This window comes from Archocentrus centrarchus, chromosome 7 (genome assembly GCF_007364275.1).
Source record: "Archocentrus centrarchus isolate MPI-CPG fArcCen1 chromosome 7, fArcCen1, whole genome shotgun sequence".
NCBI lineage: Eukaryota > Metazoa > Chordata > Actinopteri > Cichliformes > Cichlidae > Archocentrus > Archocentrus centrarchus.
In genome coordinates this window covers 2,342,962-2,367,435 of record NC_044352.1, presented here as the reverse complement: position 1 = coordinate 2,367,435, position 24,474 = coordinate 2,342,962, and the positions used below count along the sequence as shown (strand labels likewise).

The 24,474-nt window shown below is 45.2% G+C and overlaps 1 protein-coding gene across 2 annotated transcripts; it reads right to left on the bottom strand.

Annotated features, from left to right (window-relative positions):
* Positions 1-1,057: 1,057 nt before the first annotated feature.
* LOC115783779 (YLP motif-containing protein 1-like) lies at positions 1,058-23,960 on the bottom strand. Of its 2 annotated transcripts, none has more exons than XM_030734773.1 (3): positions 23,833-23,960; positions 8,399-10,457; positions 1,058-1,075 (listed from the first exon to the last, which is right to left on the bottom strand). In XM_030734773.1, the coding sequence occupies exons 2-3, from the start codon at positions 9,109-9,111 to the stop codon at positions 1,066-1,068; spliced, it is 723 nt and encodes a 240-aa protein (XP_030590633.1). In that variant the 5' UTR covers positions 9,112-10,457; positions 23,833-23,960; the 3' UTR covers positions 1,058-1,065. The 2 variants fall into 2 exon arrangements, with proteins under 2 accessions (XP_030590633.1, XP_030590634.1); XM_030734774.1 differs by lacking the exon at positions 23,833-23,960 and adding an exon at positions 23,337-23,467.
* Between the last annotated feature and the right edge of the window lie 514 nt (positions 23,961-24,474).

Sequence of the window (24,474 nt, the reverse complement as noted above, 5' to 3'; positions counted from 1 at the left end):
TTACGACGGGACTTCGCACACTGATTAATGTGCTTTTATGGAACTAACCATTTACCGAAGAGCACATTGGATCATTTTACACTGATGGGCCTGGGTGGGAACAGGATAATCATGTTAATGTGAATCCAGTGTGATATATCCCACATTCTCTGCCTTTTATTTTGAAATGTTACTTTCACCCCTTCAGGATACTGAGCTGTTGCCATGACAATGCAGCACTGGACCCCCCCCCCTCCCTCCTTCCCACCTTTAGCAGCAGCAGCAGCTCCAGGTCTGATTTCCATGTTTCCAAATGTAACAGACAGATGGACTGACGGAGAAACAAGATGCTGTGAACGTTTTATGAACCGTCGCCGTGTGCGTGTCAGTATCCAGGTCAGCTGATGAACGATGACACCATGAATCGCCATGAACGATGTCATCTCACTGCTGTCTCACGCACACACACAGGCTCTAATTAGATTGTGTGAGGTGCAGACTACAGTGAGCCAGAGGGGACAAGTGTTCGGAGTTTGAGTTTCTGCATTTAAACTGCGACTGGAAGTGATTTAATAAATGATGTGATGCCATTAAAAGTTATTTTGAACTATAAAAGGATGATCTGAAGGGTTTCAAAGGATTCAAAATGAGTGAAACGTTTTATGAACTAAAGAGAACGAGACAATAAATCAACACGTTAAATATTTAATCCTTAGAACCGTGTCCTTTAAATGTTTCTGCTTTATTTTGTACTTTTCTTTTATGCCGCTTCCTTCTCTGTGATCCTCTCACTTCATACCTCCTCACAATAATATATGTAAACAGTATGTTACCAGAACACAACAATCAGTCAGACCTGTGATAGTCTGGCGACCTGCCCGGGGTGTAAGCAGGGCAGAGCAGGGACAGGCTCCACTGTGATGGATGGATCTCAGCCTCCAGCTGCTTGTGTATTTCTGGATGCCATGAACCAGGTTTAGATCAGGTTTGTAAAGCCAGTGACTTTGGTCAGTGTTTGATTTAATTTTGGGCTGCGAGCCACTCCTCAGACTATCTGGCTGTTCCTGCAGATGGTCAGCGACTCTTTCAAACGAACCTTGAAATAAAATAAAGACAAAAATCCTTTTTTGACTTTACAGGTTGTTGTTTTAAGAGAGCAGCTCAGCAACGCAGTCATACAAAAAGTTTTCAGACAACTCCACGCAGCCCTGTAAAACCTGCTCCACAGGAACGATCAGTGAAAACAGAGCTTTGGCAGTTTGAGTGGACGTCCCAGCAAATTCACCCCCGAGGTCAGACCACGCAGTGCTCGGAGAAATTCACGTTCAAGTTCGTTCAAGTACACGACACAGCAAAGAGAAAGAGACTGAACAAGCACAGCTTAGGTTTGCAGAGATGCTTCTGAACAAACCACCTCTGGAACAACGACCTGTGGAGACGTCTGTCCGCACACAGCACCACATTAGGAAAAACACAAACGCCTCACGCCAACCGTCGGCACGGTGGTGGAGGGCTGATGATCTGAGCTGACCGAGTGTATTAAAGTATTCTAGAGTCAAATGTGAGGCCATAAAGCTTGGCCATAACTGGGTCGTCCACCGGGACAATGATTCACAGCAGCAAATCTACAACAGAACGGCTGACAAGGAAAAGATTCAAGGTGCTGCAATGGCCCAGAGTCCAGACTTCAACCTGATTTATGGTGTGGTAGGATGAATGCACAACCTCAATGAACTGAAGCAACGCTGTAAAGAACAGAGGGCCAAAATTCCTCCGCAGAACGCGTCATACAGAAAACGATTACCAAGTTATTGCTGCTAAGACGAGTTCTACAAGCTGCTGATTCATGGGGGGGGATTAGTTTCTCCTGCCCTGTGAAACCTTTTTTCCATGTGACTGTAGATTGTATGCCTTTGGGTCCGGAAAGTGAAGCTACTGAAAAACGTGCAGTCTTTCTAACGGCCAGCTGGGGGCGACTGTCTGTTAGAAAATGACCTTGCTGCTCCCTCAGTCTCTGACCCCAGCAAACACTTTCCTGATGAGTTTCTGTTCTCGATCACTGGTTCAGAGTCTTATTGAATAAAATCATGGAGTCTTTCCTTGTTCCCAGTAAAATAAAGAAGGGTAACGTAGGGCCCGTCCGGTAACCTGGCTGACAGGTTTAACTAAGCTAACTAGGCTTTCATTACCAATTATGTGCTACTTTTTTTATTTATTATACTTTACAATGTATTGATTAATTAGCCTGTGAAACCTCCAAAAGTAGTTTTAAAATGATTTGCTTTAACCAAACACACTCACCAAATTACACAACCCCACCACAGCACATCATTTGATGTATGTACACTCATGTCTGACATGTGCACAACAAATGATCGATCAAGATGCTGATCTATGGCCTCGATTGAGCCGAACATATTGATCCAGACATTTAATGTTCCAGCTGAAGGTGAGATTCATCTGTGGGTGGAGAGAGAGAGAGAAACCGAGAAGGAGCGCTTGCTATTGAAAGAAATAGATCTTTATAAAGGCGAAAGGATCCAAAAACCCTTCCAGAATACTTTAAATAAGCCACAAGGAGGCGACTCACACTTTACAGCCATGTTTCCTTTAACGTGATTTTTTAGCTCCACTGCTGACGAGGAAGCATGAAAATGTTAGGATGTATGTGTGCGGCGCGCTCTTACAAACTGACCTCCTTTATGACTCCAGCCTCGCTCGGTTTGACTGCTGCAGCATGTTGGTGGAAATGTGTTTAGCTCAGGAGGAGCAGGCAAGAGTCAGCGCTGGTCAGGTGCTTTAAATCCACCCATGATAAAGAAACTGAGTCAAGACTTTCAGCTCCCACACACACACACACACACACACACACACACACACACACACACACACCTGGTGCAGTAATGCTGCTGACCGAGCTCATTTGTGCTCCTGCGATCATCATCAGCACACGGAGGACGAGATGTCAGCAGCTGTTTACAAAAACAGGGTCAGAGCGAGCGAGAGCAGGAGAGTCTGAAGAGGACCGACTGAGACCTACAGACGCCTGAAACTGTCATGGTGCTTGTGTCAGGATGTCTTCAAATATGTTAACTGTCTGAGAGATTGACAATCAATTTATGAGGACAACCCCCTGCTCTTATTTTGAAAGTTTCATTTAGCCCAGCCCTCCCAGTCCTGTATTTAGCTGCTGTTGTGGCGCTCCCTGAAATCATTCTCCTGCTCCTCCAGAGAGCATCTCACCTCCGCTGAGCAGAACTACGGCCACCATCAGACAGTGGGGACGAACTCCTCGGAGAGGCAGCTAATTATTGCTGTTATTTATTGTCCAAAGTATAGTTGCATAGTATTTTTTAATAATTCAAATGTGGGTGTGCTTCATTTAACATGCACACACTATCAATGCATACACCGCTCACTGTGTTACAGTTTCAGGCACACAACCAGCCATTCACACTTTATCACATTAGCCAACATGTGGAGAGTCTCTGCCAAGGCCAATAACGACTTTAGTAATGGTAACAAAAGTGATTCCAATCCATATCATAATTTAATTGGCTCTGCCTTTGCCCTTCCTCCACCATTCCCACTAACCTCCCCAATAATCACCTCTGCCGAGGCAAGAAATGTTCCTCATGAGCCCGGCGTGGAAAACAGACATTTATTGTGTTTATGTCCATTAGACAATCATACAAACTCCTTTTCTGTCTCAATCTGTTAACATAAACTTTGAAACCAGAGTTTGCAGCAATTCCTCAGTTAGTTTTATATGTAGTAATGGCAGGGTTTAAGCCTGGGTTTAAGCCTGGGTGTGAGTCTTATACTTTGGTACAGTTTTGTTACAAATATAGCTTTCTCAGCATATATCAGCCCTGTTGTAATACGTCTTCTTACACAGTATCCATACACAGATAGTGGCAGCGAGCGGACACCCACACGGCCCCGCCTCCTCTCACTCAGCACTGCCTCCTTCTCAGCTCCTCTCCGGCTCTAAAGCCTTTTGTTATGGTGTCAAAAACATGGTGCTTTTTTTTTTATTGTGTGACAGTGTCACAACCTCAGGTTTCCACCACTGTAACACCTTGTTGTCGTGTTGTAGCCTCCGTAGACCTTTATTTTATTCTTTTAATGAAGATTTTAATGCCTTTAACCTTGTTTTATTCTCATAGAATCAAAAATGTCAAAAAAAAAAAAAATTCTGAGATGAAACACCAAACAACCACTCCGCAAACGAGTGGCACAACATAGAAGAGCCACCTCATCAGGACAGGACTCAGCTGCACACCTGCACTTCAAATACAGAGGGCGCTGTTTCGAGGATGCCAGCGTTCACATTTGGGATTGAGAGGACGGATGAAGGAGTAAATGAGGCCATCTACGTCCACTGTGAACGACACTGCTGAACACAGGTGGTGGCTTACGACACCAGCTCTCAGTCACCTGACACTCCCGTCTCAGGTGACCCTTAGGACCACCTCCTGGGGTAAATACCTGAGACTGTCTGTCAGCGGTTTAAAGTGAAGAAGCCTCTTGGGTGAGAAAGCTGAAAGCTGTAGGTTTGAATAAAGCACTGGACCGTGTGTTTGTGTGAATGGGTTAAAGAGGCTTGTAGTAAAAAGTGCTTTGGGTGCTCAGAGCAGAAAAGAGCGACACAAGCACCATTTACTATTTACCGTTCACTCACTGCTCAGTTCAGCTCATGCCAGCGCGACTGAAAGAGGTTTTGGTCAGAAGGATCTGAAGGACGGCTTCTCAGTCTGTGGAAGGATTATTAACGGTTGTCTTCGGTTAGCATTTGGTCCACACTGCAACCAGTTGGTGCAACGTGGACCAAATGCTCCTGGGGGGCTCCCATGGAGAAGGCTGGTTGCCCTTTCGAGGTCGGTTTTGCAGTATATATAAAAAAAAAAAATCAATAAAATGAAATTAAAAACCCTGATCTATAGGGCTAATATTCATACTGGACTCAAACAGCCTAACCTCTTTTTCTTTGTTCAAAACAATTATTTTCACGTTGAAATTTTATTTAAAGTTCAAGAAAAATATTTAAATCCATAATTCTTGTTAATTACATTCAGTGGGCTCAGGAGAGACATTAATGAGCATCTTCTTCACGGTGTATGATAACAATCATCACTGTTTTTGTCAATCAGGGCCTAACCCCCCACCCCCCCCACCCCCCCACCCACCCACCTTCAGGCTGACTCCAAATGATTTATAAATGATACTCGTGGTATCCACAGCTGTCCACGTGTGTGTCCATAATCCATAATCCCAGCCTTCAGTATTTTTAAAGTGACTTTTGAAAAACAGCATCTCAGGGTTTCCCTGAAAGAGTCCTGCATCTTCCTGCTCTCTGACCTGAGATCTGCTCACGTCTGCAGCTCCTCCCACCTCCTCTGGATAACAAGACTCTATCACAGTGGAGGCAGAATGGAGGCAAGTAGAACTCCCATTAAAATCTGACTTCATATGCAACAGCCCCATAATCACATGTCAATATCCAGATGCACCCAGGTGCATTCCTCAGGTTAATAACAGCAGGGGGGGGGGGGGGGGGGGGGGGGGGGGGGGGGGGCAGAAAGCATGTGGAGGACAGAACGATACATCCACACTTCATCTGATTTTTCTCTTCTCTCTCGTCTCTTCATCCATCTGAATCCTACAGATCTGACTCCTCTGACTCCTCCACACCCACACTGCACAAACAGCATCGCTGTTCATCACCATAACCATCCTCCATCAGTCTTTGCCTCGTGGATCAATGGGATGGAACAGCGCTGATCATGGTTATGACCGCTTCACAATTCACTGTATGAGCTTTGGCAACTAATATTACTTAATACTTAGTTTTATGTAAATAAATCATCAGCATGTGTATGTACTGGACTCCAGGCCGTCTTCACATGCGAGTCCTGCCTCAGTCCTGCACACTGCAGCCGCACAACACCACGCTACAGGACGCTGAGTTCACTGACGCGTCTTCTCTAATCTTTAATGAAACCATTCAAGGACCACAGCACCTCAGCTACTCAAGCTTCAGCTTTCATCAGTCCAACAGCCGGCGACTGCTGATGTGCCCGCTGCATAACAACAGTTCTGTTAGCTAATGAGTCTTATTGAGATACACCTTAACAAGACACATTAGTTACTGTACACACATAAGACCAGTTAAAAAAATGATAACGTTTAAAAAGCACAAAAACCAAGACAACAGAGGAACGTACAGTTTGCTGACATCCATCCACGCGTGTCTGCTTATTACATCATGTTGATCTATCAGTTTTTGCTGTATGTGATCGAGGTTACCTATGATTTGGTTTTTCTCAAACTAACCTAACTAATAACTAATGTAACAAATTTACTGCACTTTCTCTTTCTGTAGACGTGCAGGTCTTTGATCTTAGAGCAGGGACCACGTGTTCATAGCTGTGACTGTAAATGAAACCTGACAGTGAAGCGGCGAGCGTGTCTCTGTGACAGAAGCTGCAGCGTGCGGTCAGGCTCTCGTCAGCCGCGACGTTTGAACTGCTTCGTCACGTCGTGCAGTATTTCCTGCTTCTTAGCGCAGCTCGTGTTTTTCCCCGCTTCAGCCCGAGGTGCTGCAGGATGAATCTGTGTGAGGGTGTTTTGCATTTTGCTGCATCATGCCCTAAACGAATCCACTCAGAAACCAGTGTAGGCAGCTCTGCAACATGCTGTCATGCCTTCCGTGCCATAATCTACCCCAGTGTAGTGTGGGATTTGTTGGATCGCACTCAGTCAGCTGAAGAGGCAGCGAGCAGCCGATTGTACTGTGCGATTTCATAACGAATGAGCCTCATCTCCACTGCTGTCAGACTTCATCATTGTTCTGCACCTGTTACATCATTTGCAAGCTTGAGGTCAGCTTTTTCTCACGATATCAGCTGCACCTGAACATCCCATGACTCAGGGCTCAGAAGGATTCTTTTTTCCCCTGCACTTTGATTTCTCACATGAACCCAGATCTAAGAGTCTGACTCACACTCCATCTACCTCTGTGTACAATCTGCTTCACTTTTTTGGCTGCACATATGAGAGCTTATAAGACAAAGCTATAGTACTATTAAATCTGTCTCCATGAGTCATCACTGCGTTTCCCCAGCCTCATTTCTGCAGGTCTATCGGGAGCCTCTCTGCTGCAGCTGCTCTGTGTTTGCAGAGCGAAGAAGGCGATGCTCCATGTTCCTCTGAGCGCTCGGCGCACTGAGCGAGGTGAAAACCATTCAACTGTTAGCCAGAGTGCTGTCCTTCAAACAGGTTTTGCACAGTTGCATAGCAACAGAGATCGCCATGTCCAGCACTTCAACACTTCAGCGTTACCGGCTACAAAGGAAGTGCCTGGCGGATGCATGGGACAGCCACAAGCCTGCATCCCGGTGCTGCAGCGCCAGAGACGAAAGTCGCAGACGGCAGCGAGGAGCCGTCACTCAACTCTTCCTGATAGGACGCACCTAAGACAGTGTTGCCAGGCAACAAACCCGATTCAAGCCAGTGAAAACAAATTCAGGGTGACAAAATTAAAACAAAATAAGAGCAGAGAAGAGGAAGCTCCCATGGTGATTAGTACAGTATGGAGTGTTTTCTCTCTGTATCGGTTACGTAACACTGTGGAGTCTTCGCTCCAACAATTATCAGTGTTCGAGATGCTGTAACTGTTTAGTTCATCTGTCTCTGGAGTCTCACACTCTCCTGCTTGTCTGCAATTTATAAAATTCCAACCACGACCTTCCACTCTGCAGCCCTATTAGCTGATAAAAGGATGAATATTTATCAGCCCGGTACACCCACCAATCACACTGTTCCACTACAGAAAGAAGGCATCAGCTGCCTCCTCTGGTTTGGAGGAGGGAACACTTCACCTCTCCTACTTGTTTGACTCCTTTAAAGTAAACCATGTTCAGTTTGCTCGCATTGTTGTGCCAGTGAGGAATCAAGCAAAACAGATGTTTCCTGATCAGACTGAGCATGAGGGCTCGCACCGAACCTGAGTGAGAAAAGCTGCAAAGTTAGTAGCGATCAAAGCCAAAGATTTACACGAGTTTTGGCGAAGCAGGCAGCGCAGTGATGGGCTTCAAGCCAAGTTTAATTTAGTAAATTTAGTGTAAGGATGCCATGTTATAAAAACTATATGCAATGTGTTCCCTAGAAGTTCAAAAATTGTCACAGCAAGGTCTGAAAACATGTGTTCCATGAAAAGAGCCGTGCTGGAGGAGAAAAATTCAAAATAAGTCATAACTAATGTGGCATCCTATCGTTTTTTTTCCTAATGAAATTAAAGGAAGCTCAAGATTTAGAAGCCGCTTTCACCATTTTACCAGCAGCTCCTTCCTGCTTGGTTTGCCGTCTTCCCGTGTCACCTTTGGCCTTATTGTAGTAAAAATACACTGGAACTTACAATTTGTGGTGGTGGAGGGTGTGGGCGTGATGGTTGTTGGCAGCATTGGCTCTATGCAGGCGCTCCAGCCTTTCCTTCTCTTTCTCTACAAAGTTGGTGTTGGTGCCAGTGCTGGTGGAGGGCATCCGGGTAAGCCGGCTGTGGGCCCGCGGCTGATCCCTGGGTGGAATCGGAGGCGGGGGAGGAGGAGCCGGGGCTGAGGAAGAGACTGGAGCTGGAATTTGGGTCGGGACAGAGATGGAAGTCGGGCCGGAGGTTGGAGGAGGAACTGAAATTGAAGTCGGAGTGGTGCTGTTATAGGAGTGGGAGTGGTGGGTGGAGGAGTGGTGGTGCTGCTGATGATGATGATGCTGGTGGTGGAGGGGGATGGAGGAGGGAGGCTGGGCTGGACCCTGGTGTTGGCTGTTGTGGTGATGGTGATTCTTAGTGGAAGTGGAAGTCGAAGCTGGAGGAGGCGGCGGCGGAGGTGGAGGGAGAGGAGGCTCTGGAGGAGGAGCGGGCGGAGGAGGAGCGACGGGCTGCCGGTCCAAACGCAGGTCCTTGTTCTCTTGGCTGAGCCGGTCCAGCTGGACCTCCAGCTCCTCAATTCGGCGCCTCTGGGTTTCTAGAAGCTTCTGCTGGCTCTCGATGATGTTGTTGAGCTCAAGAAGATACTCCACGGCCCGGTTAGGACTTTCTGGGCTGCCCTGGCCTGGACCCTGATTAGCATCCATGACTAGTAGGTCTGGAAGTTAGCACACAGGCTAATGGCTAGGAGACCTCAGGTTAAAAAACAGCTGTGGAATTGCCCAGTGGAGAACGTTCACTAATGCTAAATTTCAAAGTAAAGAGCCTAAATGCTGTCACAGTTATTTAGATCCAGGTAGTACAATTCAAGTCAGCACTGAGGCTTAATGCTAACCTTCTACACTGGACGAAATGCTGCCTGAGTCACAGCTACTGCCGGTGCAGAGCCAAAGGCTAACTCACAGAGTGGTGACAGGGCACAGGGCAGAGGTTAAAACTACCTGAACACGAAGAGGAAGCCTTAGCACCAAAGAGCCGTACTCTACAGCCTACACTGCAAGCCAAAACGTATTATGGGAGAAATAAACCCTAATTCCTACAACTGAAAAATAAAAGTACCCTTCACCCTCCCCCCCACCAGAGGTAAGTGGGGGGGAGAGGACTTTTTCTTCTTTGAGTTCTGAATTGAAGATCAAGATGGACCTTGCCCTTGCGATCTCCAAACAGAGAGTTTTATCGAGCTGATGACCATTCCCTGGTCCAGTCAGGTGGTCCTGCTGGGGTTCGGCCCCATGACCGTTAAAAACAGAACAAACAGGTCAGAGTACGAGATTGTCTTCCCTCCCCTGACAGTCAGAACGGTCTCTTAGTCTTCCCGTTTTTCACTGAATCCGTTGTATCTGCTCTCTGCCCTCCATGCAGCAGATCAGAACATCAGTTTCTGAGAAGCAGGAGTGCAGACCGCGGCTGACAGAGGATTTCCTTGCCCCTCCATATTAAAGATATTGCATCTTATCATTGCTGACTGCAGACTATTAAGATCTTGTGATACGAGTCATTTCTTTCCACCAAGGATCCACTGCAGCTGTTCACTGAACTGCGTCTGCGCCACCAAACTGCCAAACAAGTTGACTAAGCACCGGCTTCCCTGCAGAGCCTCATAATATAATCCTGGGGGGGGGTCAGAAGCTGTGCGCCAGTTTTTCAAACCTCACAGTCTGGAGAACGTTACGTTAGCTCAGTTCAGACGACTGCCATCATCAACATGACCCGGGGCCAGGCTTGTAGAAATCAACGCAACGCAAGCTCCACAAATCAAAAAAACGCAGCATCAGTTGAAAATCATCTTCTCATGAACAGGGAAGAACAGAGCTTCACCTCTTCCTGGTCCATGGGTTCATGACTCAGCCCGTCATCCTGCAGTCGCTCTGTCACAGGAGGTGATAGGCAAAGGTCAAATGTCATGTTAAATATTGGTCTTCTTCCTGGGTGCTGTGAGGCATTCGGGTTTCACCGTCATCTCCATAATCTGGCTGGATGGTACTTCTGGATCCTTCTTCGTGTCATCCGGCCGTTACATGTAAAAGAAGGAAAGAGGCAGATAAGAAGCAGAGTCAGCAGGAAAACCAGCATTGATGCTCTCACTGTTGTTTCTGGTACAAACACCTGTTTCTCATCCTTCTTTCATCTCTCGCTCTCTGTTCTGCCTTTCATCATCACCTCCTGTTTCACTTCTCTCTTTAGCTCCCTCCTTTCTCTGCCCTCTCCCTGATCTTTCCTTTCTCCTTTGCTCTTCTTCCATCTGTTGTCTTTTCAAATCTCCGTCCCTTTCTGCTCTCTCGCAGGATGGCTGCAGAGTGTGAGGTCTCTCAGCCCATAAATACCAATGACATGCTCCGTCTCAGCCACGAGAGACAAGAAAAACCATCACACACCATCAGCCTCTCCTCCTACACGATCACCACCGCTCATCTGTCTTCATCCACCTCTTTTCTTCCATTTCACTCAGTTTTAGATGTTCTGCAAACCTCCAACAGTTCTACCATATTTTGTTTTTGTGCTCATTGCTACATCAATGCAATATTTAAATATACACAGACAACATGTTTGAATAGCGCCAGCTTCCATGTTGTGATTATAGCAAAGCTTTTCATTTGCATTTCAGCAAGAAGCAGCCAATCACGGAGCTTAGAGCAGAGTATGGCGTGCAGATAACAGTGGGAGGAAACAAAAGATAATGCTGCTGAGTAAACTGATATTACCATCTGCAGCGTATATCACTTCACTCTTAATTTTAGGCTTTCAGGGCGACGTGAAGAACAACTTGAAAACTGAGGGTGGCTGCTGGAGCTGAAGCAGCAAAATGCTACAATATAGTATTTTATTACACTTCAGCTTGGACTATATAATACGAACATAACCATTGTGTTACTCACTGGTTGGTGAAATCCCATTTTGAAAGTTCAGTGTATTTTTAGCGCGGCCATGTTGGAGGTCAGAAGTGACCACATTTAGATATAAGGGAAGTGCTGAGCTGCTGGCTAATGCTAACAGTCTGGTTAGATTGTGTGTGTGTGCATCACACAGAGCACACACTTTCTGAACCGTCTTTAATTACAATTAACTGCACAGAAATGCATATATACATATATTTATATTTGCATCAATAATGCTCTTAAAGGCACCAACAGCACAAGAACAGAAGTCCAGTTTAATAACATGCAGCTCCTGGCTACAGCTACCTGCATTCACATCCACCAATGAAGTAAGCTGTAAGCCTCAGCACACTTAAAAAAGGGCAGCAAGGTGATACAGTGGTTATCACTGTGGCCTCACAGGAAGAAGGTTCTGGGTTTGAGTCCAGCAGCTGGCCGGGACCTTTTTGTGTGCATAGGCTGGTTATTTGGAAATGAAAATAACCCTGCGACAGACTAAATACTAAATAATGAATTTAACCAATCAGTTTTTCTGTTGCTGACCAGGAAAGGCAGCAACATTTAATAAACATCTAAACACCTTGTCAGGCACTTCCCTTGTCGTCGGCAAATTTCCTACAGAGTTTAAAAAAAACCCCCCAAAAAACTAGATGATTATTTCTGCCATAAAGTTGAAAAACTTAACATGGGAGTCTTTGGAGACTCTTTCTTCTTTAGCAGCTGATGCCGCTGTCGCTGAAACAACTAGACCACCATCAGCATTTCTGCTAACGTCACAAAATCATAAACCAGGACTAGATCCCAAAAAAACAACCTAAGATTTCCATTTTTAAATTCAGCTTTCCATTATTATTTATATCATCACTATTATTATTATTAGGTATAATTATTAGGTGTTCCTGACATACTTTAACCCACAGGTTCCAAAGTCTTCGTATAATTGCAAAGAAGAATACAGTAAAAAAACAAGAAAAAAAACATGGAAATCTAATGATCTATCAACAGCTGATATTTCAATAGGCTGAATCATTCATCGCTGACCATAATGAGGTGTCTGATACAGTCTGTGTTACTTTCTCATGATGAAGTTGGGAATAAAGTCCCTGCTGTCTCTCCACGCAGCGAGAGAATAGCTGTACCTGCATACACCCGGCATGTGTTTGCATACCTGGCTGTGATCCACACTGTGGAGCCCAAGTATTAGGGCCTCATAGAGAGAGAGCCCAGAAACTGGTTGGTGACCAAAGTGCTGCCCCAAAAACCTCTTTGCGATTGCTTTGGCTGCCAGCAGATTGCTGCGATTGCCCACAGCTTTCACACAACTTGTCTGCAAACACTCCCCAACTACTCACTAAGCAGTGATGAAACTGAAGAGTGCGACAAACCGGAAATGGAAAATGTTTGCCTTCAAAGTAAAAGTCGCACCTTTTGAGATGTGCTGCTTCAGTGGTTAGGCACAACTTTTACTCTGAAGGTGAACATGTGTTGTTTTTTTTAAGTTGAACTACTGCATGGTGGTTAGTTAATGTTTGCTTCTTTGTAACTGATTTCATCCAGAGACATCCAACAACCACTCAACCAGTTAGGGAATACTCGTTTCCCTAGCGACCGGAGGTTGCTGACCGGTCTTTAGACCTGTGAGTGAGGCCTTAGCATCCTTCAACTACACCTAGAGTGCAGTTACCATAGTCACTAAATAACTGGACGTCTTCAAAATGTCTTCACAAAAAAGCATTTACAAAATCACCTGAATGTAGTTCTGGGTGATGAAACTCCGCCCTGAACTCAGAGTCACTGCTTTATGTTTCTTCAGAAGATATTTGAGCCTCATGTAAACTGCACCATCACAGCCAGCATACGTGTTTGTATGGCTCTCTTTGTGGGGACATTGACTGATATAATGCCTCACGGAGCCCCTTACTCTAACCTTAAAAATGACAAACTGCATAACTCCAACCCAAACCAGACTCTAAACTTAGCCCAAAGCCGAGGCTTTCCCCTCAAACAGCCAGCAGGAATGTGGGAGGACCAGCAAAATGTCCACACTGATGATCTAAAACTGAAACTGGTCCTCAGAAACATAGCTGAACATGTGCACACACACGAACGCTCAGCCTTCTGGTCTCTATTGCAAAGCGGCCAAACAGTTTCAGTTTTTATATCCCTTCCCATTAAGCACATTCAATTATTCATGGCTCACTAACTGACCACCATCCCTCTCTCTCTCTCTCTCTCTCTCCCCCTCTGTCAGCATCTCTCGCTCTCCCTTTCTGTGTGTGCGGCTCTCTGCACATCACTGCTTTATGTTAGATTCGTCTCAAACAGAGGCGCCGTGTTTGTGTGTAACTGTTAAGCTAGCTCTCATTTTTCCCACACTGAATAGTTTTTAAGTTTGTTCCTGCCAAGCCATCAGTCATCGGCGCAGATATTCAAGGACTCAAACTGAAGTGTTTCTGTTCAGGACAAAGGACTTGAACAGAGAACAGAGTTAACGCTGAATAACTGAATAATTAAGCATTTCTTTTCAAAAATAATGACTGTGGAATCGCACATTAACCCAGTCTTGGCTGACGATTCTGAGTGTCTAAACTGTTATCGCCTTCAGAGTTGGCGAGACAAAGACGACTCTTATTTGCATTAAAGATGCGTCTGTGGCTGCACTGCAAACAGGAACCAGCTGACTTCCATGGCGGTGCAGATCTACAGTAACTGTTCAGATGTCTTTCAGCAGCTAGTCTCTGACGGTTTCTGCTGGCCGTGCGGTGCTGCACAGGCTGCACCACAACACTTTTCAAAGCTTCTTTAATGATCAGCTTGTGGCCTTACTTAGCTAAATAGCTAATGATGAGAAAGAAAACAAAAACTTAAAGAAATGGCAGCTTAACGCTGGGCTGAGATGCTGCTTTTGATTCGTAATTACATAGTACAACTGAAATGGCTAATTTTTTACATTATTACTAATCATATCAGGGGGGATTCTTTTACACAGTGACCTCATTAACTGACTAATAATTGTAGCTGTATCGGTGTACAGCAGTGTCAGACGTGGTGACTGCAGTGTTGCGTTCAGCAGCTAAAGAGCCAATCGTCCCTCAGTGCAGACCAATATTATTATTCATTTGAACCGCAGTTTGGATCTATTTATGGGTGAGGCGCACTACATTCTCAAAGAAGGATGGCAACCTCCTCGTGACTAGGAAAAATCTGTGACTGCATTCATCTTTTTTTTTTTTTTTTCATATTTGGCAACTGACTGCAAAGTTTAGTGTTCAACACCCTCAACTCCTGGGTGACCACGTCCCACCAGGCAACTGCACAGGTCACCTGGTGGAAAACAACCCGTCTCCGAACTACGCGCTCTGACTCAGACCGACTGTAATCACTCTCAGACAGACTGGACAAGCAAACAATCACCATCAAAATGCCAACATGTTGCAATCAGTGAGTCTCGCATCAAATGGGACTCCAATCAACTAGCTGCCAACTGGCTGTTTTCTGGTAATATTTCTATATAAAAGCAAAGTTGCCGAGGGCCTACGTCATTTCACCGTCCTGCAGCAAATACGTCACCTATGAGTTTCTGTCTGGACTCTGATGTAAGCAGTTAACATGAATTCCTGTATATGTAGGGAAGTCCTATTACCATAAACATATTCATGTAAATGCCAACTTGACACCATTCAACTACACACCGATGACAGACTGACTGCCTTATTGCTGCTTTACTGCCATCCTGATGCACCAAAGAGGCTTTGAAGATGGCAGATAGCTGCGAGCGGTCACAGACGCGGTCCCCGTCTTCTAAGCAACAAGAATAAAGTTAATTTCACATAGTTGCAATAATTTTGGTCGTGCCGCTGATCCACCCACTGTTTTCCCGAGTGTGACTGTAGCATTAACTAATTGTAGTCCAGTGTTGCTTTCCCAGACACTGCCCCCCAGTGGCCAGAACAATGTTATTGCAGGTTTAACTGTGATTTTTTTTTTTTCAGATTTTCAGAAAAAGGTTAGCAAACAGTCACTAATGAATGATCATTTGTTGCCTGTTCAATAAATTTCCCACAGCAGGGGCCTGACTTTTGTCCAGAGTTGTGCTAACACTGGTTTTCAAACTTGTACCAGATTTGTATCCATTTACATTGTTCTTTGACTCTGCAGAGAAAGCTTAAAGAAATTCAAGCATCACTGAGGCTAAAGACAAGCACTGGCATTTACTGGCTCCCAAAAGCCTGCAGTGTGTCTCCAAACAGAGCACACAGCGGATAGTTTTGATTTGAACTCTCAGTTAATGTTTCTTTGTTTATTATGACTTTCACCTTCTTCTCTGGTTACCATCTTGGGTATGTAGTTTCTAGCCAGTAAAAGTAGGGTACACAGTGCTGTGGGAGCTAACACTATAATGCTGCACTCATTACTTCTGGTAAGCACACCAGCCATGTTTAATTCGAGACAAAACTTCCCTGTCGGTGCACAGTGTCCATCCAATCCAGGGTTGAAGTGGGGCTGGAGACTTTCTCAGCTAACTGGGTGAAAGGTGCGGTACACCTGGACAGGTTGCCAGTCCATCACAGGGCTAACTCACAGCACCTGGTAACTCCAGGCAGCCTCCCATCCAAAAACTAACCAGGCTTCACTTCGGAGATCAGATGAGATCAGGGTGGTGTGGCTATAAGCTCCACCGAATATCATTATTATAGAGATTAAAGGATTTGTTGGTTTGTCAGAAGGAAAAAGTACAGATTTGGGTGACACTGTTTCCACAAGTGAAGCTTGGCCCAAATTAAAAATGGATCCAGGAATTGATGATGCAAAATGTCCAAAACTGGACATTTTGCATCTCTTCACAAATACACATCAAATTTAAATCAGAAAAAATGGAAGATGTGTTCTTGATGCTCCAAATATATCTCAGTCTAATCTGGATCCACAGACTGATGCACAGTGTGGAGGAAATGTTCAGCCTCGGTGAAGGATGGTATCTCAGATCCCCATGTTTCTAAAATCACTGATGAATTTTCAAACATTTCCATAAATCTTTATTACGTGCTGGTTTCTGGGGAAAATACTTAACAAATTGCACAAAATTAGCCATTTACTGTATGACATAATCCTATTTCTGAGTTCTAAATTTTACACTGAAACCAATCTTCACTCTTTGCTCTGTATGTGCACACAAATCATCAGTGTGTGGGTGGTTTGAACTGTTTTTTTCCTCTATGATCTTTTACATAATTTCAATCTTATTTAACAGTAGCGGGAGTATTTTAATTGGCCACTTTCACAGTCATGTTATTTGCCACAAGCTCACAAGTTCTTACAACCCACACATTTCACACACAGCAGCCTCCTTCAACTCAAACACACACACACACACACACACACGTGAAACACACAAACATATGCAAACATACAAGAGAACACACGGACATGTGCAACATATGCATATTAAAACTGGCTCCACATGAACACACACATATGCACACATGCAGGACACACTCAATATAATGGTCTGTGTGGCCTATATAGCCAACAGTTACACGTACATGGCACACATATGCGAGCGCACACTCACTGACACACACACACACACACACACACTGATGCAGCATCCAGAAAAAAAAGGAGTCTCACAGGTTTCAGCGGCTCCTGCAGAGGTGATGGAGGGATGAAGGTGGAGGAGGAGAAGGGAGGATTATTGATCCGAGCTCATCCCTCTCTCCCCTCCTCCACTGATGCTGCTGTCACCATCATCTCCCTCAGAAAAAAAAAAGAACTGCTGCTCATGCTCCGAGGTTTTGCTCTCTTCTTACTCGTCTTGACCAGATTGTGATCAATTCAATCCCTCCTTTTCTCGCTCTCTTTCTTCACGTATTCCCCTGCTCGTCCCACTGCTGCTGCAGGCCGGCTCCTCTCCTCTTCTTCCCTCTTCTTGCTGCCGAGTCAATCTCTTTCTAATTATCATTCCTCTGCGTCTGACAGCCAAGCGATCCTCTGCGGCGGTGCTGACGATCCCCCTTCTCCGTCCGCATGAGCGTGTGAACGGACGGCGCTTTGGTTAATGTCACTGATGAAATATTAGTTGTTTTTTTTTTCTCCTCCTCCGCTATGTTGCCGTAGAAAGAGGAGGAGGAAGGAGGGGGAGGTGTTGTGTCCAGACAGGCTGCTTAGATGGATGGATGGATGGATGAAGGGATGGATAGAGGAGGTAGAAACCGTAGAGAGGGAGAAAGGAGGGAGGAAGAGTGTGTGTAGGTAGAAGAGAGAAAACGTGCACTGTCACACAGCGACACATGCAGAAAACACATGAGCAGCACGCGCTGGCTTACCGCACGACCAGCATCACTACACTGATATCACAGAGGGTGTTAGAGGCTGACTGCAGCCCTGTAGTTTCTGCATATTTTAATCATGCTGTGACAATGTTGTGGTCCAAAAACCAAATACAAAAAAATACAAATGTTTCACATGGAAGGATTAAACACTAAAGCTGGTGGATTGAGCTGGACGGTGGCCTGTTAGGTTCACATCTGTCCCTCCATATGGAAATTTGTGCCGTGAAAAAGTATTTGCCCCCCTTTCCTGATTTCTTCATTTTTTTGTGTATCTGTAACACTTAAATGTTTCAGATCATCAAATAAACTTTAACATTAGACAAAGATAACTCGAGTAAAGGCAGTTTTTCAATGATGATTTCATTTATTAATAGATCAAAGCTGTCCTAACCTACCTGCCCTGTGTGAGAAAGTAACCACCCCCAAACATAAGAACTGCTTGTGCAGCAAGAACTGCAGTCAGGTGTTTCTAATAACCTGCAGTGAGTCTTTCACGTCGCTGTGGAGGAATTTTGTCCCGCTCTTCTTTGCAGAACTGTCTGAATTGTTTTGGAGGGTTTTCCAGCATGAACGGCCAGTTTAAGGTCATGGTCAAAGTATCTCGATCTGATTTAAGTCCAGACTTTGACTCTTCTTTGAAAAGGTGGACCTGCTGGTGTTTCGGATCATCGTCCTGCTGCATAACCCAGCTGTGGTTAAGCTTCAGGGCACGAACTGATGGCCGGACGTCCTCATTCAGGATTTTTCTGGTAGAGCAGAATTCCTGGTTCCATCGGTTACAGCAAGTCGTCCTGAAGCAGCAAAGCAGCCTCAGACCATCACACCACCACCATTTAATTGGTTTATCTTTCTCTAATATTATCCATCCATCCATCCATTCGCTTCCGCACATCCTGTTAAGGGTCGCGGGGGGGCTGGAGCCTATCCCAGCTGTCATAGGGCGAGAGGCAGGGTACACCCTGAACAGGTCGCCAGCCTGTTGCAGGGCCAACACGGAGTGACAGACGACCTTTCACACTCACATTCACGCACTCAGTCACACCTATGGGCAATTTAGATTAGCCAATTAACCTAACCCCAGTAAGTGCATGTCTTTGGAATGTGGGAGGAAACCGGAGTACCCGGAGGAAACCCACGCAAGCACGGGGAGAACATGCAAACTCCACACAGAGAGAGGGAGAGGCCCGGGCCAAGGTGGAATCGAACCCAGGCCTTCCAGATGGTATTCTAACTGTGAGGCAGCAGTGCTAACCACTGCACCACCGTGCTGCCCTCTCTAATATTACAATTTGTTTATTAATCTGAAACATGTAACTGTGATAAAAATGCAAAAAACTAAGGGAGCAAACACTTTTTCATTGCACTGTATTTGGGGACTCAAATACATGTAAAAGACTTAATCTGAAAGTACACGTCTTTTAGTTTGTAAAAATTTAAATGCATAGGTCATAGGTTAATGACCTTGTTTTATATTTTATTAATCTGGTGATTATTTACTCAACTGAAAGTGTGAAAAATGGCAAAATTTCCTTAAACTTGTGATAATTCTGCTTTTTGGGTGTAAAGAATAATGTGAGAAAGACCACAGGAACAGGGATCACATACTGCAGTGCCAACACATACTGCAGTACCAACACATACTGCAGTACCAACACAGATTCAAAACTCTCCATATTTGACGGTACTTGTCTTTCTTATAAAATGTGTATAAAAAAATGGAACCCAAAGCCAATGTGGAAATGTAACCCTCTGCAGTCTGGGTGTAACTGGACGTTTTTGACTAAGAACTTAAAAACTGATTACCTCGCCTTGTTTGGTACCATTTCAACCTCACATGTGTATGTGTTCACAGAACAATCAGGTGTCACGGTAAGATGCCACACAAATGATTTGTGCCACTCCAAAAAAAAAAACAGTTCTGTCCACCACAGACAGAGGGCGCCATCACAGGGCCGACACTCCCAGGTGTCCTCCTGTTGTCTGCCTTTGGTTGCTTTTTGTCCAAGAATACACACTAACACAAACTAACTAATTACACACTAAGACACACTCCAAACACACTAAGTCTCTCAAATTTCAAAACTCACTCACACAACTTTCACCTGTTGCTCAGCAACCAAATACCACACAGTTTTTTGGTTTGTGAGAGGAGATGTCATGATTTTTTTTTTTTTTGTGCTCACAACCACTATCTGCTAGTGAAGATCCATCCATCCATCCATCCATCCATCTATCCATCCATCCTCTTCCACTTATCCTGTTCAGGGTCATGAGGGGGGCGTGTGTCTGGAGCCTATCCCAGCTGTCATAGGGCGAGAGGCATGGTACACCTGTACAGATCACCAGCCTGTCGCAGGGCCAACACAGAGACAGACAACCATTCACACTCACATTCACACCTATGGGCAATTTAGAATCCCCAGCTAACTTAACCCCACTAACTGCATGTCTCTGGACTGTGGGAGGAAACCCACGCAGACACGGGGAGAACATGCAAACACAGAGAGACCCGAGCCAAGTGGATTCAAATTCAGACCTTCTAGCTGCAAGGCAACAGTGTTAACCACCCTGTGAAGCTCCTGTTTTCACCGTTTCTTACTGGATCAAACGCGCATCACACGTGAGGACAATCTAAAGGAAGAAGCATGGTGTAAATTATTGATCATAACTGGTTTTAACCTTGTTTGGCCCTGTAGCCCAGCCTGTGAGCCTTATCGGGCCTGGTGGGTCTAGGAGCACGGTAGAGGCTGGATAGCTGATGGAACTACCAGCAGCAGACACAGAGCAAGAAGTGCATCACATCAGACTGCTTCTTACACCATAAGGGGGCAGCACGGCGGTGCGGTGGTTAGCACTGTGGTCTGGGTTCAAATCCACCATCTGGCTGGGCCTTTCTGTGTTGAGTTCACATGTTCTCCCCAGGTCTGCGTGAGTTTTCTCCGGTTCTCCAGCTTCCTCCCACAGTCCAAAGACATGCACTGGTGACCTGTACAGGCAGTACCCTGCCTCTCGCTCTGTGTCAGCTGGGATAGGCTCCAGCCCCCTGTGACCCTGAACAGTATAAGTGGAAGAGAAGGGATGCATGGAATTCTGGTTTTGCCTGGTCTATCAATTTAAAAACTGGGAGTTTGAAGTCTGCACTTTTGACACAAGATGAAACAGAGACTCAGTGAGGCTGCATCCTGCTGCTACATTAGCTTAAACTTACGATGTCTTTTGGACGTGCTGGGGTGTTTGTCGCCTCCAGAGGGTTAACCCTGCATTCTGTCAGCAGGGGGCGACTCCTCTGGTTGCGTTAAACGGTCCTGATAATCACTTTTCATGTTGTTAGCCAATGAGTGTGCAGCGTTTCTCAGCTGTACAGTGAGAGCTGCACTTTTAATGTCTAATTTGAAAAAATGAACATGAAAAAGGTGAGAAGGCTCAGCCTGAGGCTTTATAACCACTGGGTGATGTCACAGCTGTACCGTCTTTAATAGTGAAGGCACCATAAATGCTGCAGCACAGAGATTAAACTGTAAGAGATGCACAAAAAGAGAAAAAATTATCAGGGGAAAATGAGTGCACTCCTTAGATGTAGTACTAACTGGTATACTGCATACATTGTGTCAAAGTCAAAATCAGCAGCAAAGAGAAAGACAGCACGACATACCCACTTCTAGCATGAACAAAGTAATACAGACTACACCAGCTGGACAGCACCAAACACATTATCCTCACTAACATGCAGGGCAAAGGATTTTAGGGCAGAGATAAGCAGATCTACTATGACCCACTTTTGTGATAATTAAAACAGAGATACCAAACTTCAACCAGCTGCTCACAGGTCCCAGTGTTAGTGCTGTAACTCAAAAAAAGTAATGCCCGTGATGAGTGGACGGAAACTTTGACCACAACTGCAGGTAACTATCAGGTAACTGTGACACAAAGCTTTTCATCTGCACAGTTTTCCAGCTTATTAAAGACAATATAGAGCAGCTTTCTTTTAGTGGCTTATTCAGAGGTTACCACAAAGCTAACAGCCCAGAGAGCACTTCAAAGTTAGCAGTGATTCTACTGCTTTTGGTACCCGTTCAAAGTCGAGCTTTGGCTGGTTGGTTAGGATCAGCATGCAGTCCATAAAGTGGTTACAGTAATACTTTAGACTGCCCAGATTCGCTGCACACCTGTAAGACACCTGGCAACCCACATCTGCCCCGGTGCCTCCAGTCATGTATCCGCCCTGATCAGTGCCTGATCTGGTGTCTTTGGTACCTGCTCTGCTCTGGGATCATCTTTTAGTGATCTGACTGAACTGGTGTCACTTTGGTTTTAAACCTGTACACCAAGGCACCTACATAAAGCAATGCTCTGCGTAAAGGAGTAAACAGGCGGGGATATCATAATGCACTCAGTGATCGGGGTGTTACTGTCAGTGGAGCACTAGCAACAAACTCCCCTAGCATGGGCGCATGATTAGCTCGATAACTCACACTGGAGCTTATACGGCAGTATTTAATGCCAGGTCTCTGTTCTTTACTCATATGGATGAAAATCTCCAGCAGTGACTGTGTGCAACTCACAACTGTCACTCATTACAACATCATTGCTGCTGTTCAGCTTTGCAGCAGCACCTGCTGAACCAGACCTGCTATTAGAAAATAAATAAATCAAATTAAACACAACTTATGGATTAATGCTGCTTTTTAGCACAAATCAGTTGGACGCTGCACTAATCGTATCATAGGCTGTGATATATGCACAGATGGATATGACACAACAGGCCTGTGGGCATGTGCCTACTGGCCACCGCGTAATGGAACAAGGGATCATGACTGAAAGAGACACATTACAATGACTGAGGACATTTTGAATCTCTTCATAGTCATTTTGTCTCAGTGGCTATACTTTATGTTATCTGTAATTGTGTAGTGTCTCTCTGGCCCTGCTGGCTTCTCTTCTGTTGCTTTGTGGCATTTTTGTTTCCTCTGGTCGTTTCAGCTCTTTTGTTGTGTGCCTGAGAACATTTGCATTTGGATACTTTGTTGATCCTGAAGGAAATTCAGGTATATGTGAGATGGACAAAGATTCCAGGTGTGAAAATTAAAGCCACGCCTTAAACCTTCTCCTGTTGCACAAAGAAGTCAGACTGTGTAGAAGCCGTCAGCCCTGTTGATCTCTGACCTCAGTAAACACTTTCATGATGCGTTTATGGTCTCAGTTGCTAGTTTGTAAATTATGGTACTAGAGAAATGTGAGCTATGCTTTAGCGCAGGCCTACCGTGTTACCGTGTGACTGACTGCTGCCCATTGCTCTCATGATGACTGGTTTTGAAGTCCCTGCCACTGCCTGCCTCAACACTGGAACTAATTAACCAATGGATGATTCTCCGGTACCTATGTCCATCTTTCATATACAGTCTATGGGCTTTCCAGCCACATTTTTTGTTTGCCTCTCCTTGTGGTTTTTTTTTGTAACCATTTCCATAATCACATTTGTAATCGTGTCTTTCATCATAGTTGCTTTTTCTAATTGCGGTCATCATCGGGGGTCCCCTGACCCCTGATAAACTGAGATACAAAAAAGATCTCAAAAGATAAGAGGTCTAAGATAACATACAGTTTGTGATTGTGATCTGTGGCTGTATGACACTCTGTAAAATCAGGCTATCTAAAGGCGCATACCTAATACCAAAGGGTCAAACACATGCATCATAGTGAGGATTTCACTTGTATCCAGGCTGCATCAGGCCTACAGATCAAACCAGGCTGCTGAGATGATTTAGATGATCAATACAGCGCTGGTCCCTGATGCGGCTCCTCTGAGCGTCCTCACGGTGAGCAGGAGAATATTTTCGGCCCTGGTCTCATTCTGTGTGCTGTTTTCACACTATGTGACACGAAAACCAATTAACCGCCAGCGCTAATTAACGATGACAGCACGAGCGCTCAAACGTGACAGCAGCGCGGCAGAAAAACGGAAACAGTTTTTAATAAAGCACGGAAATTAAAAGTTGACGCTTTCTGATGTCTGCGGACATCCATACACAGCAGAAATCACACACACGCGCGCGCGCGAACGCACGAGCCATCACAGCCGTTAACACATACACGCACGCAGCGCGCGCGCACACACACGCCGTCATGCAGAAGGTTCATGAAAGGTTTGAGAATAATTCACCTCTCGCTGCGGCTCGTCCTCCGTCTTCTGCTGTGACATGAGAATAATCCCCATCACACACACACACTCACGCGCACACACGCTGTCACCGCGATCCGCTGCTGGGAGCTGTGACCACAGACGGAACCAAAGATCCTCTGTCTACGTCACGATGCGTCACTCTGCCGGTGAAAACAAGCGAGGCTGGAAAATTAACGTCAGGCGGAGGCGCACATACCTGCAGATCCTGGAACGACCACTTGAGGCAGGCTCCAAAGCGGAGTGAGTCTCCGCAGACTCTCATGCTGTGCACAGCGTGTATCTGAGAGCTGCACCCGTGCAGTTTCTGAATGCGGTGTGCCAACCAAATTAACTGACCTACTGTTAGTTTATGCTCCATCATCTCATCTAAATAAGGTCACTTCTGGCTCCAAAAAAGCAACACAATCCTCAGTTCTGATGTGGAGTCTGGAACAAGATAAGATGAAACTTTAATGATCCCACGTGGGGGGAAATTTGTGCATGAATCAATGCATGGCTACAGCCATTGTAAGTGTCGCTGAAATGATATGCATAGGAGAAATTAATATTTATTTCCAACAGTTAAAATATTTTGGTTTTAAATTGTTGTGGTTCACGGTGTAAAAATGTTTTATTCTATGT

What these genes read in the sequence shown, in the direction of transcription:
- LOC115783779 (XM_030734773.1), bottom strand. Translation starts at nt 9,111, where the DNA reads ATGGATGCTAATCAGGGTCCAGGCCAGGGCAGCCCAGAAAGTCCTAAC.